This window comes from Pseudogymnoascus verrucosus (genome assembly GCF_001662655.1).
Source record: "Pseudogymnoascus verrucosus strain UAMH 10579 unplaced genomic scaffold scaffold_37, whole genome shotgun sequence".
Classification (NCBI taxonomy): domain Eukaryota; kingdom Fungi; phylum Ascomycota; class Leotiomycetes; order Thelebolales; family Thelebolaceae; genus Pseudogymnoascus; species Pseudogymnoascus verrucosus.
The window spans coordinates 154,195-170,229 of NW_017263688.1; the positions used below are offsets into that span (position 1 = coordinate 154,195).

At 46.3% G+C, this 16,035-nt stretch overlaps 4 protein-coding genes across 4 annotated transcripts; all 4 read left to right on the plus strand.

The window, feature by feature from the left end:
* The first annotated feature begins 523 nt into the window (after positions 1-523).
* Positions 524-2,535, plus strand: VE01_07930 (uncharacterized protein). The gene is made up of 5 exons (XM_018277360.2): positions 524-1,068; positions 1,121-1,203; positions 1,259-1,635; positions 1,703-2,043; positions 2,097-2,535. The coding sequence occupies exons 1-5, from the start codon at positions 867-869 to the stop codon at positions 2,225-2,227; spliced, it is 1,134 nt and encodes a 377-aa protein (XP_018128316.1). The 5' UTR covers positions 524-866; the 3' UTR covers positions 2,228-2,535.
* Positions 2,536-3,273: 738 nt separating this feature from the next.
* VE01_07931 (uncharacterized protein) lies at positions 3,274-4,947 on the plus strand. The gene is made up of 4 exons (XM_018277361.2): positions 3,274-3,854; positions 3,901-4,195; positions 4,245-4,661; positions 4,723-4,947. Exons 1-4 carry the CDS (start codon positions 3,364-3,366, stop codon positions 4,780-4,782), a joined length of 1,263 nt encoding a protein of 420 aa, XP_018128317.1. The 5' UTR covers positions 3,274-3,363; the 3' UTR covers positions 4,783-4,947.
* Positions 4,948-5,497: 550 nt separating this feature from the next.
* Positions 5,498-12,699, plus strand: VE01_07932 (Type I Iterative Polyketide synthase (PKS); the record flags this gene model as incomplete). The annotated part of the gene is made up of 4 exons (XM_018277362.2): positions 5,498-5,840; positions 5,906-6,377; positions 6,441-11,805; positions 11,860-12,699. The coding sequence occupies exons 1-4, from the start codon at positions 5,738-5,740 to the stop codon at positions 12,697-12,699; spliced, it is 6,780 nt and encodes a 2,259-aa protein (XP_018128318.1). The 5' UTR covers positions 5,498-5,737.
* A 600-nt stretch (positions 12,700-13,299) lies between these two features.
* Positions 13,300-13,953, plus strand: VE01_07933 (uncharacterized protein; the record flags this gene model as incomplete). Its single annotated transcript, XM_018277363.1, has 2 exons — positions 13,300-13,376; positions 13,431-13,953. 2 exons carry the CDS (start codon positions 13,300-13,302, stop codon positions 13,951-13,953), a joined length of 600 nt encoding a protein of 199 aa, XP_018128319.1.
* Positions 13,954-16,035: the final 2,082 nt, after the last annotated feature.

Here is a 16,035-nt window from a genome sequence, read left to right on the forward strand (position 1 = left end):
ACTAACGAACAGAAGGCCCGATTTTAACAGGGACGGTATTGCCAACTGTGGTTGTGATCCAGGGGTATTGTGCGAATCAGGAAGGCCCTGTGGGCTTCTGATGGGAATCCCTACCTTGCTTCTTACAACTGTGATTGCAGACATACCTTACCACAGACGCCACAGCAACTTTTGTTAGCATGTCTTGCATGGACTCTCTGGGTTTCATCGCTGCTGTAGGATTTCGGCCGTTTGAGTTTTAGCGACTCAGACTCATTCTTAATACTGAGATAGTTTCATATGCTGAGCGCAACTCTCTCAAAAGCATAGCAAGATAGGTATTTGTTGCTATACTGACTGACTGTTACTACCTTTGCAACAGGTAGCTTGTGGTTGCGGTATCGCTGCTTACTGCTTGCTCTGTTATTTGTTCATTTGCGACGTGGAGGGATGTGGAAGAATAATCAGCAAGCCGAACCTATTCCTAATCTAGAACACTTTTCTGCATTGTAATACTTTGTAATCCCCTAATCCCCCGTTTGAACAAATTTACTTTTGCATGCCGGCAATCACCATACATACTGTACAATGGATCTTTCGTTGCCACCCCTAGGTCTAAAATCTGTCCTTGGCACTAAACAAGCTTATCCCAGGTTATGGCTCGGCTTATGGCCCGTATGGAGACGGACATATAGTATTTTCCACGGGTTGTTTGTGAATGGTATTCTATTCATTGCGGATACCAGTCTCCTTTCTATAAGTCGGCAACACCGTTCCTATATAATATACTAGCTTCAGCGGCAGGACAGGAATCGCGGGATTGAGAACTTGAAGACAACACAGCGCTCATTGACCCACCCAGCAAAACGACCAGCATAGCGACCAACATGGGAATAATTTCCATCGGCGGAAACCCTCGAGGCGCGAAACTCATCATCGTCGAGACAATCTTCATCTTCTTTGATGTTGTGGCCGTGGCAGGGCGAATATGGTCGCGACGGATCCAGCAAAAAGCGCTTCAGTTCAACGACTGGAGCATCATCGTCGCCTTGGTCGTTATGATTGCGCGATATGGCAATGAGATTAGCAGTACGGGTATCCTCTTCCACTCGGAATCGTCCTCTTTTGACTCGCTTGGTAGTGGTTGTTGTAGCTGGTTTCGGATTGCACGCCACGAATATTGAGGCAGAGTATGGATCCGAAAAAATCACTCAGTTCGGCATGGTATGTTGGACCACGAGCTTGCGACGTGAGAGTATGAGACTGATCAGAGATACAGTTGTCCTTTGCAGACGATATGCTATGGCTTGCCTTGGTCACCCTCATCAAGCTTTCCGTACTCGATCTATACGACAAGATCTTCCAGAGACCTGTCTTTTCGACGATAAATTGGATTGTTTTCGCCATCTGCGCAACAACCGGTGTTGCGTTCATCTTTGTTAGAGCATTGATTTGCCGGCCCGTTGCAATGAACTGGGACTTCACTACACCAGGTGGTACTTGCGGCGACCTGCACACCATGTATATGTCTTTGGCCTCCATCGATCTAATTCTCGACTTGCTGGTGGTCTTCCTGCCTATGCCTGTTGTATGGAATCTTCAGATGGCATTCAGTAAAAAGATTGCAATTAGTGCTGTCTTTGGACTCGGTGCTGCGTACGTAGACTCCTTGCTGTCCCCTATGCGACCAGTGGAATTGGAGCATTGCTAACTTTCGTCGCAGTATCTGTTGCATTACCGCCGTCCGCTTGAAGTTTATTGGCGAGATCGATGTATTGGATCCGCAGTTTAGCCAGATCAAGTTTAACATTTTTGCTGCCCTCGAACCCCTTCTTGGTATTATCAACGCCTGCTTGCCGGTGCTCCCACCGGTGATTGCCAAATTATTCCGCAGCGCCGCATTTCGAAGCACATTCAAGGGAACCGCACAAAAAAACTCCACAGGCACAAGTGACTTCAAGAACTTCAGCAGTCACAAAGGCACTGGTTTAGTCTCATCTGCGTCTACGGGACGGCAATTCGAGAGGCTTGAGGACGAGTATCCTCTCAATGACATACGAAGGAGTAGGCAACATCGGATCGAGCCCCAAGAAACCCACGCTGACTCTCAAGTTTAGATGCGCGAAGGGATATCTCTGAGGAGTTTGGCAATAATATTCGTGTCTCCAGGAAGTGGGACCTTGAGTATTCATCCAGTAAGTCTGATAATGATGAGACTACGAGTAAAGGTCTGGGAATTGCTCACTAGGCTACGTTTGATGTTCTCCTGTAATCATAGCCCTACATACAGTGATATAGTATGCCGCCGGAAAGGGGGTGGACGTTACGATTGATCTCGCACTTAGATGTGAATTACGTCAAGAATAGGCAGATCACAGTAGTCGTTTGCATAGCTTCTGCAACCTGAAAATCAGTTTGCACATGAAGGCACTGGCTGCTCTTCACACCTGCCGCGCGAGCTGTTCCCTTGCCAGCTGCTGGAGATGGCCGGCAGCGGACACGCTCAAAATGCGGATGCGATCTGTTACAAATAGGTACTCGCAGATAGTAATGTAACAACACAGATCCTACGTCGTCCATCTCGAACCTGCAATTTTAGCGATTTGGATGCCCTCATAAGCCTTTGGTGCTCTCTGGAACCAAAACTGTGCCACACGATCATATTATGACGGAGGTACAGTTCAGAGGTGATCCGAAAGAGGGTACTCCATGCGACGGCTGTAACATCAGGGTTCAGCACAGAAGGCTTGTAGGCGGAAGTTACCAGCATACCCTCCCTTTGTTAGAATACGAGAACTACAAAATATAATCGACGATAAGAACTACTGTAGAAGAAGTGGGATGTTTCTTTGCCAAGTTTCAAAGATTTCTACGGCCATACTACCTGTACACGAGAGCCACTTACGATTTGGAAATCCCTCCCCGTGTTTGAATATACATGGCGCTACAGTAGAGTAGGTACTCATATGATATGGGTAACCTGGAAACTAGTACTAACTAACGGGCATGGCGCTAATGCATGCACGACGTTTGTGCTCTACCCCTGGCACTCTGATATGTCCCCTTTTGCCATTACCCATGTACGGTACCGTCAATCCAATTGGATCCCCACATTTGAGTGGCTTATTCTCGGCGCTTTGTGGCCCGGGGACCACGCATCACTTCCGGAACCCTTACAGGAGAATAAGCGCTAGACGGCCTGGATTTTTACTACGTTATGGGGTAGCATCACTTCCCGAACCGTTACAGGAGAATAAGCGCTAGACGGCCTAGACTTTTACTACGTTGTGGAGTAGCATTAACAAAATTTATATACTTTTTTTGCCAGTTCGTTTAAATACTACACTTAGAAAAATCTCTATTCGATTCTACAAGTTCGCCGACATGGCTCTGAAACCAATATCAATCATCAACCTCTCTCGCGAGATTTTGACTCTCACTGAAAGAGTCGCCGCTTATTTTTCTGAAAAGAACCTGCCAGAGCCAAGTTTCGATGCTTCATATCACGGGACTCCCAATGATCCCGAGTTCGAAGAGATTCAGGCTCCCCTTATTGAAGCTCTTGCGGATTTATCACTACTCGTTCAGGGACCAAAGATTTTCCTTCGGACTTTCGGCCTCGCCTTCCAGGATCTTGCCGCATTTCAGATTGCGCTGGAATTTAACTTCTTCAAAAATATCCCACTGGAAGGATCAATAACCTCGAGGGAGCTGGCAAGGGCGGCTGGAATAGGTGAAGACATCACGGCCTCCGCTGTACGTCTACTAGCTACTCAAAGAATATTTGTGGAGAGTGAGCCTGGTGTGTTCCAGCACACTTCGATATCCGCTGTGTTGGGCAGAGATGACGACATCCAGGCTGCCATACATATGGAGTAGGTTCTCAATGGGTCCCCTGTCCGTTTACTAATTGCCACATAGAGTCGATGACATGTTCAAGGCCGCTTCAGATATTGATCTTGCACTGAGAAAGGAGCCCAAAAACTATAGCCACGAGTCAGCGCCTTTTAATATCAGACATGGAGACATTGCTTATGACTGGTACTCCAAGAATCCGCGGAAAGGGGCTCGATTCGCACAGGCTATGACTGGGTTTTCGAAGTTAGATCGTCCCATCTCCCCTCTTCGCGATGAATACCCATGGGCATCGCTAGGCAGAGGTAAAGTTGTTGATGTTGGTGGAGGCAATGGCTCTATCTCCATGATGCTGGCGAAGGTTGGCTACCTCAGTCGGAATTTTTAAGCTTGTATTGACACGGTATCAGGAATTCCCGGACCTTGAGTTCATTGTTCAAGACATATCAGAGGACATGATGCGTCAAGCATCCCTACGTAAAGAGATGGATGGGCTAGAAGGCCGAGTGACTTTCATGCAACATGACTTCTTTGAGCCACAGCCTATACACGATGCAAGGGCGTTCTTCCTCCGCCACATCTCTCATAACTATGTGGACAGTGAGTGCGTGAAAATCCTCCGCGCGCTTATCCCAGCACTCGAGAAACGGCCTGGAACCCCAGTACTCATAAACGACGTAGTGCTGCCGGAGCTAAATTCCAAAGAGAGATACAAAGAGCGAATCATGCGGCAGACTGATATTGCTATGTTTGTGGTGCTAGGTGCAAAGCAGCGAAGTGCTTCGCAATTCCATGCTCTAGTCAAACAGGCCGACCCACGATTCGAGGTAAGATATTGCTCCGGATGGATCACCCCATGGAACGAACTGGCGCTGACAACTGCCCCAGATCAAGAAAATCCATGGCAATCTTAATATTGGGCTTGTAGAAGTTGTACTTGGCAATTAGGGGCCACAATCACGAGCTTTTGTGCCTCTCACAATCACCTATATAGGAAAAAGCAACTATTCCGAGGTATTCCCAAAAGGGATAGTTTAGCAGAAAATCTCTATGAATATGCTGTGCAGCTTAAATCTTTACATTATCATTTTCGGCACGAAAAGTAATTCTAGGGGGGTACATGTTCAACTGCAAATGATGAAAATAATAGGTTGTCCTGCAATACGCTTCGTCCAACGAGGTAAGCAACAATAGGCTGTGTACCCCAGTAAAATATGCATACGGGGATAGTACCTGCTAGCAAAGCGTTGTTACCGTATGCGTGCTATTACTTAGGAGAGCTAACTAATCTAATTAACCTAGGAAAGTGCATGAAGCCCCCAATTTGATCTATTACTTAATTAAATAAAATCTCATTACTTTTAGGCTGAATCTCCGTGCAGAGGAGACAGTACACTTTTATACACAAGAGTGTATCCAAGGAAGTACGTGAATGATAGCCCCTAGCGGTGAAGGTTGCAATTCGGTTAATCTTGCAGCTTTGGTAGACCTTGACGACGGGCCAAAGTCCATACAAGGTAGTGGCAAACATGCAGCTACTACTTGACCGCCTGTGGGAGCAAAAATTTGACCCCGACCTCATAGCATGCAGCACCACAGAAAGAAATTACAAATAGCAGTCACATCACTAAGATTAATACCTGCCTGTCTTTCATGTTGCAGTGACTGACTACGAACAGGCCAGACATTAAAACTCTGTACGTATGGGATTCCAAGACAAAACCTATCGCCGAAACTTTCCATAGATTACTTGCAGATAAAGGCCGACAGTGTGAATTACCCCCATCGCACATATAGTTTTCACAACAAGATCTGCAGTCCGCCAATAGCAAGCATTTCCAAGTGGTGTTTTCAGAGCAGTGTGCATCGAACAAGACTGGGCTTCGTTGCTTGTATTCTACTCATGTCGACGGCATGGACAGAGCCTGGTATCCAGGCCCCGCCGCACTATGGCAAAGACCCACCGTTATCAGAATGTCCTGAGCCAATTGCCATTGTGGGAATGGGTGAGCTCCTCGTCCTGGATTGCATCAATGTCGGCGAAGTGGCAGCTGCTGATGACATGTCCTAGGCTGTCGTTTGCCTGGAGGAGCTTCGGACCCATCGAAGCTTTGGGATCTACTTATCAGCAAACGAAATGCATACTCGGATTTTCCATCGGATAGAATTAATATCGATGGATTCTATCATCCCAATAAAGATAGACCCGGAAGCCTGTATACCAAAGGAGGATATTTCATAGATGAGGATCCTCGGCAGTTTGACCATGGATTCTTTGGTATTACACCTCTAGAGACGATAAATTTGGACCCAACCCAGAGGAAGCTTCTTGAAACAGCGTATGAAGCTTTTGAGAATGGAGGAGAGACACTGGAGTCGCTGTCAGGGTCAAGAACCGGAGTGTATGTTGGGAATATCCTATTCGAACACTACATGATGCAACTACGGGATGCGGACTTTACTCTTCCATATCTAACGACAGGAGGGAGCCCGACGATCTTAAGTAATCGTGTAAACTATGTCTTCAATCTCAAAGGACCAAGGTACGCAAATGCAACTAAAAGAGGTTGCATCTTATCCATAGAAGAAGTTCTAACGTGGTGCAGCATGACTCTCGATACTGCATGCTCCTCATCTATGTATGCCCTTCATCTTGCCGTGAACGCCCTTCGCAACAAGGACTGCGATGCTGCTCTGGTGGCTGGCACACAGCTAATACTTGGGCCTGAAATACAAATATCTTGCGCCAGGTTAGGTGCCCTCTCCCCAACTTCCCAATGCCATACATTTGATGCTGCAGCAGACGGCTACGCAAGAGCAGAAGGGTTTGGGTCTGTATACATCAAAAGATTATCCGATGCGATCAAGAACAGCGATCCCATCCGAGCTGTGATTAGAGGGACGGCAGTAAACACCAATGGACGAACTGCCGGAATCGCACACCCCAGCCCAGAGGGACAGGAAGCAGTAATTAGAAGTGCTTACAAAAATGCTGGTGGCCTGGATCCGGATCTCACTGGACTATTCGAATGCCACGGAACCGGTACGCAGGTTGGCGATCCCTTGGAAGTTAGCGCAATAGGACGCGTGTTCGGGTCTGGGAGGAAGGAAGAAAATCCTTTGTTAATAGGCTCGATAAAACCCAACCTTGGCCATGCTGAAGCTGCTAGCGGTATTGCTGGTCTAATGAAAGCGGTACTTGCGGTCGAGAATGGGATCATTCCGCCAACGATTGGGTTAATAAACCCGAATCCCAATATCGACTTCAAAGGTGCCAGAGTCGAAGTCGTTACTGAGGCTACAAAATGGCCTGCCGATAAGCCAATACGGAGAGCAAGCGTAAACTCATTTGGCTTTGGAGGCGCAAACGCACACTGCATAATAGAACACGTATCGTCTGTTGTCCATGGATATAAGTCGAGCGTGAGGAGACGATCAACGAACTTGACGGGTACTGCGACCCCTATAGCCACCAGCAACGGAGAAAATGGCAACAGATCCTATCACAGAGACAAAACCACAGTACCTAATGGATTGGACAAAGTCAACGAAGAGAGTCCAATGAGGCCAGATGGCAAGCTGATCCATCAACAATCCTGTAGCACGAGAAAAAAGGTACTTTTGCCATTCTCCGCTTTTGATGACAAGTCTCTTGAAGACAATCTTGCTGCAGTCAGCTCCATTCTGCAAAACTACAACCTTTCGGACCTAGTATATACATTATCGGCTCGCAGGTCGAGATTCGCCCAGCGTGCATTCGCCGTGATCGGCCTTGAAGATAGTCACATTCACAAAGATGAGGTGGTTACCGGCTCTTCAGACTTGAGAGACCAACAAGTAGGCTTCGTGTTTACTGGACAAGGCGCTCAGTGGCCTGGCATGGGGCTCGGATTGTACAAAGAATACGAAGCTTTTCGATCATCGATTCGCTATCAAAATAATGTCCTTCACAAATTAAGAGACGGGCCCGGTTGGACCATTGAGGAGGTGCTTATGGAGCCCTATGCTAGTAGCAGCGTCCACAAAACTCAATTCTCGCAGGCGCTCTGCACGTCTATACAAATTGCCTTGGTTGACTTGCTCAGATCGTGGCGCGTGAGTCCGGTTGTTTCGGTCGGTCATTCCTCTGGCGAGATAGCGGCAGCGTATGCGAGTGGGCATCTAACGGCTGCCGAAGCCATAGCTTTGGCATACTATCGCGGCAAAGCCGTTGAGATGAGCCAGAAGGTTGGCCGCATGCTAGCCGTTGGACTTGGGCCTGATGAGGTTCAGCCATACCTGCATGATATGGAAGGGCGAGTGGTGATCGCCTGTTATAACTCTCCTTCAAGTACCACGCTCTCTGGAGATGCGGATGCAATTGACCTGGCTTCGGAGAGGCTCGAAGTTGACAAAGTGTTTAATAGAGTGCTGAAAACAAGCAACAATGCTTACCACTCACACCATATGGCGGAATTGGGCCAGGTGTATGAGGATCTAGCTACTAAAGGACTCAGTGACATTGCTAGCGATATCAATTTAGAGAGGGAAAGTTTGAACCGCCATCGAACACTATGGGTATCATCAGTCACTCCGAGTAAGGACATGACCACGCAAGTATGCGGTCCGTCATACTGGCGAAAAAATCTTGAGTCACCTGTGCAGTTTATGCAAGCTATTGAAAACATCTCAGAGATTGCATCACTCCATGGATCGATATTGGTTGAGCTAGGTCCACACCCGGCTCTCAACGGCCCGTTAAAGCAGATTCGAGCAAAAATTGGAGACAAGCTTGGACCTTCGCTCAGCAGTATCTCTCGCGCATCAGACAATCTAGAAGACATGTTGAGGCTTGCTGGTAATCTGTTCTTGCGCAATGCACCCATTGACCTTGCAAGAGTGAATGCGGTGGACATCTTCGAAGGACAGCAATGGGCTCTCGCACGAGGAAGCTGTTGCGTAGACCTACCGACGTATTGCTTCAACTACGGTCCAAATATCTATTACGAAAATAGATTGAATAAAGAGTGGCGATTTAGGAAGCACCTACGACACGATATTCTTGGAGCTAGGATTCAGGGATGCTCAAAATTCCGACCAGCGTGGAGGAACATTCTTAAGGCAAAAGACTTGTCTTGGCTTAGAGACCTGCAAATTCATGGTCAGACGGTGCTGAGCTCAGGGTCGTATTTAGCAATGGCCATCGAGGCGGTCACTCAGATCTGTGACGAGGACAAAGATCAAACAGAGACCGCGGGCTTCTCGCTCAAAGACATTGAGATTAAAGGACTGTTGCAAATCCCAGATAACGATTTTGGCATTGAGACGGTATTCGATTTGCGGACAAGGCAACCAGCGAAAGATAGAGGAGAGAGAAAGTGGTTCGAATTCAATGTTAGTTCAGTTCCTGCGGATGGAGGCGAATGGGTCGACATTTGCTCCGGTAGCATCGAGATTGAACCTGAAAGAAGGCCATTTGGTGAATCGATCACTAGCATCAAGTCACTAAGACACATTGATATAGAGCGGTGGTATGAGCGACTCACGGAACTTGGAGCGGCACGTGGACCTTCGTTTCAATCGCTTTCAGGCTTAAGAGCCCGAGACGGCAATGACAGTGCTAGCGCGATAGTGAACATGAGGCCAACAGAAGACGAAAGCCAGGAATCGCGATATGTGATCCATCCTGCGACGCTGGACTCCGTATTTATGCTTGGTATAATAGCAGGCCATTCTGGGCAGACGGAGAAAATTCGCGCGCCCTTCACGCCAAGCATAATCAAAGAATGCACCATCTGGAAAGCTTCTAAGATAAGCCCACATTCGCTCAACGGAAAGGTATTCGCCAAAGGCACCATGGACAATCTCCGCTTGACGGCAACGGCCCAGCTTTCGTCGGAGTTTGGCATGCCGCTAGTTGAGGTCAAGGGGATTGAGCTGAATCGCCATGATGCGCTAGAAGGGATGCTAGAGCCGGCATATAACCCTTTCCTTAAGCTTGTCTGGAAGCCGGATGTGACTGCTATGACCAATGAAGCAATGCGCGCCAAATATCCAGCGCCTTCGAAGGCGAACGAGGTAGGCGACAAGTTCGACAAGCTCGAAGAGCTCGCCATATATTCAGTGGTTGGTATCTACAAGCAGCAGAAACACGAGTACCAGGATAAACGATGTGATGAACTACAGAGGTTCCTCGATTGGATTCAGCGCACGGTTGAATATGCGGAAGATGGCAAGATACCATATGGCTTTGAAGCACTTGCAGCTAGCGCCGCGAAAAGGAGAGAGAGAATTAATTATCTCAATTCTGCGCTTGAGAATATGATCGAAGCAAAGTTGATCTCTGCCATTTTTCACAATCTACCCGCGATTTTGGCTGGCACAACTAGTGGTCTGCAAGTTGCCCTCGAGAATAATCTGCTTGCGGAGTTGTACACCTCAGGCTATTCGATTACAAGGGCTTACCCTCAGCTTATCAGTGTTATTGACAGTCTAGCACATAAAAACCCACGCATGCATATCATCGAAGTCGGCGGTGGAACTGGGGGCGCTACACGTGAAGTCCTTAAGGCTTTAGGCGCACCGACCTTCAAGAAGTACCACAGTTATACCTTTACAGACGTTAGCAACGGCTTTTTATCAGCAGTTGAGAACGAATTTTCTGATCACAAGGGTATGATATATAAGACGCTAGACTTGGAACTTGATCTAAAGGATCAAGGGTACGAATCAACTTTCGACTTAGTCATTGCTTCTCAGGTCCTGCACACCACACGTTCCATACTCAAATCGGTTCATCATGCGCGAAAACTTCTCAAACCTGGAGGTAAGCTTGTGATGCTGGAGCTAACTCGTGTCTGGCTCGGTGCTGGCATCGTGCTAGGGACCCTTCCTGGTTACTGGAATGGTCACAATGATGGACGGCTTGACAGTCCCTTCATCAATAGCAACGGCTGGCAGCAGCTTCTTACCGCTTCTGGCTTCTCTGGTATTGACATCAGCCTTGATGATCACGAACAGCCGTATACCTTAACCTCTGTCATTGTAGCAACGGCCACGGAAACTAAGTCAGCTATCACGATGCAGCCTAGCCGAAGCCCTGTCATATATTTGATATATAAAGACTTCATCCACCCCCTTGGTCGAGAAATAGAGAAAGCACTCATGGGTGGCGCACAGCCTATATATATAAGACTAAGTGAGGCACCGACGATGATTTCTCCACACTCAAGGATTATCTCGCTGGTAGATATCTCAAGCAACGCCTTCTTCAAAATATCACAACAGGAATTTAAAGGCATGAGAGACTTCATCTCTCAGGCGCTTTCGATCCTTTGGGTATATGCTGGTAACCCGATTGAAGGATTCAGGCCTGAGTCGGGAGTCAGTGTCGGCCTATTGAGGTCGCTTGTTACAGAGCTTCCTCATGTCAAGATCGCCTCCTTGGGTCTGGAAAAATCTTTCTGCTCGAGCCTTGGTTCAGTAGCTATGATCGTTATCGAGAGAGAATACCATCTCCAGAATGTGAACCCTGGCGAACCCTACGACCATGAGTATGTACTCGACAACGGCACTGTTAAAATAGGTCGTTTAGAGCCGGAAGAGTGCCTAAATGCCTGGTACACTGAGATAGCGAACGAACAGGCCATTACCAAGTACCCAACCCTCGAATCACTTGGGGCAGTATTTGCAATACCTGTAACCCTTGACCCCAAAGCGGCCTATATTATCGCCGGAGGACTAGGTGGCCTTGGGACGAGTATCAGTACGTGGATGGCTGAGCGAGGTGCGAGACACCTGGTCTTCGTGTCCAAAACCGGTGGTACCAAGCCTGAAGCCATGGATGCCATTCAAGAGCTACACATGATGGGCGTTAAAACGGATATAGTGACTTGCAGCGTGAGTGATAAAGAAGCATTGGTGACTGCTGTCGAGGAAATTATGCAAAGAAGCACCGTCAAAGGTGTTGTTCATGGTACAGTGGGAGAAGATGTAAGTTTTGGTTTTTCAAATAATAGCAGTCTTGATAGCCGCTGACAATGTTAGAATGCTGCATTCGAAAGTGCGACACAAGATCAGCTGCAACATATGTTCAACCACAAGGTACAAGGCGCTATCAATCTACACGAAGTGACTCTTCAATGCCCACTAGACTTCTTTGTTATGACCTCCTCGATTGTTGCAACGGTTGGCGCTGCGAGATCAGGCCTCTATGTCGCCGCAAACGCATTCCAAGATTCGTTCGCTAGGCACAGAAGATCCAAAGGTCTTCCTGGTCAAACTATCTCTTTTGGACCGGTGTTGGAGGTTGGGTCTGTGGCGGATCCGGCCTTGGTACAGACAGCGCTTCAGCGCATTGGACTTTCAAGTACAACAGAGTACGAATTTCTAAGGCTATTCGAGCTAGCTCTAGCTAGCCCAAAGATTCCTCAAGATTGTGACCCTTTCGCTGGTGCGCATCTAATAACGGGAATGGAGCCTCAGCAGCTGCATAAACTTCATCAAAAACGTATTGGCAGCCAGGTTGTATGGCACTTTGATGCGAGATTCGCCAGAGTACTCACCGCCGTGGAAGATGTGACACGAAACAAAGTACTTAAAACACAGGAAATGAGTGTTCTAGATAGCCTGAAGGACTCAGGTCCGGAAGAGAGAGAAGAAATCGTCATACGATCTATGTGCACGAAACTAGAAAGCCTGTGTTATCTTGCTTCCGGGTCTATCGACCCGCGGAAGGCAGCTATGACCTACGGCATAGATAGCATGATTGCAGCGGAATTCAGGAGTTGGCTGTTCAAGATATTCGAAGTAAATATCAGTTTTTTGGAATTACTGAGCCCGAGAACGAAGATTCTGGGCCTAGCGAAAATGGTTCTAGAGCATTAGGATAAGAACTTGATCGATGAGAATATATCTCCAGGCTATTTTTCACCTGGCTTATAAAGTTCGATAAATGACCGAAGTGCCACCTAAATTATACGAAATGGCTGAAATGCGATTGCGGCGGGGGGAGGTGTGAATAGCAGTATTGCGGGACTGGGGTATGGGTTACCGCTTAGTAGGACTTATGCGGAGTATTTTGGGGGTGGGATTGCGGTGCAGAGCTTGTATGGGTGGGGATGTGATGTTTATCTGAGGCTTAATGGCATTGGGAAGCTATAGGGTGCATGGTGGAGTTAGCATGACGCACGGCGTTTTAGGTATTACTAGGAATTTATATTGAATTATGTAGGTTATTTTTATATATCACTTTAGCTCTCCGTAGGATCGTACTTTTTTTGTATATAGTAGGATAATAGGGACTGATAGACTAAATAAAATTGTACGTAGTAACATGCCATAACTAATGTGAAACCGTGCCACTATGAATGAACTGTCCGCCTCGTAAATAACAGGTGATAAAATATTACGATTGTAAATTATTAAAAGTCTTAGATATCCCCGTAATCGATGTTTCCTTTTTATCTCTACCAGCAACTTGACACCATGCGTTTCACGAAGTTGATCGCCGCAGCTCTATTGAGCGTCACTAGTCTTGCATATGCACTTCAAGACTCGAGCAAGTAAGTAATTCTCATTTTTATTTACTAAATAATTTACCAACATACTATTGTTAGCAACACCGACATCGAAACCGACATCGTAAAGCATAATAGCGATACGCTCGCATACCCTCAAGATGGAAAGCCGATCCCAAGTGATTATACACGGTTAAATGTAGCGTGGTTCCAGCGTCACCTAAATGACTACTATGTTGCGATGGATGAGGCTGATTCTATCCCTGCTGGGAGGAATGCTGTAAATGAGGGTGTAAATGGCTGCATTTCTATCCACTTTTTCACTACAACCGAGTGTATAGTAGCTGCCCATGTTAGCTTTAACTTCTGGAGGGAGGTTACGCTTGAAGGTTGTGCTGAAGCAAAACGTCAAGAAGGACTACGTGGCCGCCGTGTTACTAAGGTTATAATTATGGCACCAGACAGGTCATCGGCGATGACAACATTCAACTACATTAAGCCAAATTTCAGAAGAGCCTACGTTAGCCCAGGAATGTATGAACCGTCGATGCAACCTGGTATCCATTACAATTTCGTTGCCTATGTTGGCACTACCGACGTCGTTCAAACTCAGTCTTATTAATTTAGCATAGTTATAACTATACTAATTTTAATAATTAGAATAACGTACATGCATAGCGAATGATACAACATAGCGAATGATACAGAATATCGCGACCACACATGCCGTCTACTAAACACTAAATTCCTCCACAACAGAAGATGCCCCAACAAAATGACGAAAGCCAAATTGTAATAGCCCTTCAGGCAATGAAGAATAATCCAAAGCTAAGTGCTCGAGCTGCTGCTAAGATCTATCCTACCGACCACTAGAAGATTAGTCGCTGTAAGCATAGCATGCCATCACGACGCGACATTCCAGCCAATTCACGGAAACTAACTGATTTAGAGGAATCAGTAATTGTTCAATATATACTCAACCTAGCTACCAAAGGATTTCCTCCACAGATGTCTATTGTTGAAGATATGGCAAATCGACTACTTGCAACACGCGACGCGCCACGCGTCAGGTCGCGTTAGGCTTTAAACTTTGTGAAGCGCCATACAGAGCTCCAGACACGCTTCTAGCGCAAATACGACTACTAGAGGGCTAAGTGTAAGGACCTAGAAGTTATCCGTGGTTAGTTTAAGCTTGTACAGAACACAATTGCAAAGTATAGAATCAACGATGTAGATATCTACAACTTTGATGAGACTAGGTTTATAATAGGCGTTATCTCAACTACTATAGTTATAACAAGCTCAGATAGGCGTGCACAAGCAAAGAAGGTGCAGCCTAGCAATCAGGAATGGGTTACAGTAATCTAAGGCGTTAGTTCTTAAGGCTAGGCAGTACCGCCATTCATCATTGTTACTAGTAAAAACCACCTTACATCTTAGTATAAGAATAGTAGATTTCTAAGCGATTAGGTAATTGCTGTTACAGAAAATGGCTAGACTACAAACGAGAGAGGCATAGATTGGATTTGGCATTTTAAGAAGCATACAAAGCCCTAAAGTGTTGGTAGTTATCGCCTCTTAGTCCTTAATGGTCATGAGAGCTACCATTTAGATGAGTTTGAGGAGTACTGCAAGGAACACAACATTATAACTCTCTACATGCCTACTCATTCTTCCTATATACTCTAACCGCTTGATATTAGCTGTTTTAGCCCTTTAAAAAAGGCTTATAGTCGGCAAATTAAAGATATGATACAAGCTCATATTTCTCATATTACTAAGGACGACTTCTTTCCTACCTTCCACGCTACATTTAACATTATAATAACAGAAAGCAACATTTAAGGAGGCTTCCAAGGTACTAGACTTCTTCTATTCGACCCAAATAGAGTAATCTCTACACTTAATCTTAAGTTAAAGACACTAACACCTCTAAGCTCCCGCCTAGGTACTGCTCAACCTTAGGTTTCCTAGACGCTAAACAACCCAATTAAAGCTATGTTATAGTCTACATTTATTAAAACTCGGATTTCACGCTATTAAAATAGCTCTCTAACCTCAATCTATGCAGCTGTTGACTAGTTTACAAAGGGCGCATCGCAAATAATGCATCAATTAGCATTGTTAAAGGTAGAGAACCAAAACCTACGACAGGCAAATGAAGTACTAAGCAAGCGCCGGAGGGCAAAAAAAACACGCCTACGGCAAGGAGGATCACTTAGTCAACAGGAAGCGTAGGATCTATAGGACGAGAGGGACGTTGCGCAGCAAGTAGAGCAGGAGATAAGGGCAAGTGGTGGTCGCAAGCCAAGGGAAGAAACCCGTGCACGTCGCTATGGAAAGTGTGGTGGGACAGGACACAATGCACGCACTTGTCAGATTGTAACAGACACGTCTAAGGAAGAGGGCTCTGAGTAGTTTTAGTTGATTCCTTATGTTGTGGTGGGTTTATTGCAATTCTTGTTGTGTAGTCGCGATATTCTGTGTCATTCGCTATGTTGTATCATTCGCTATGCATGTACGTTAATATATATATTATATTTACATGCTTATATTTAGTAATTAATGAAGAAACAGTATTAGTATAAGAAAAGCCTTCACTTAAGAACTACCAATTTCACATCCGGTGTCGCGCCTGCCGCCCCCTCGAACGCGCCTCTAACAAGCACCTGCCCAATCCCCCGCCGCTCTGCAATCCCATCCC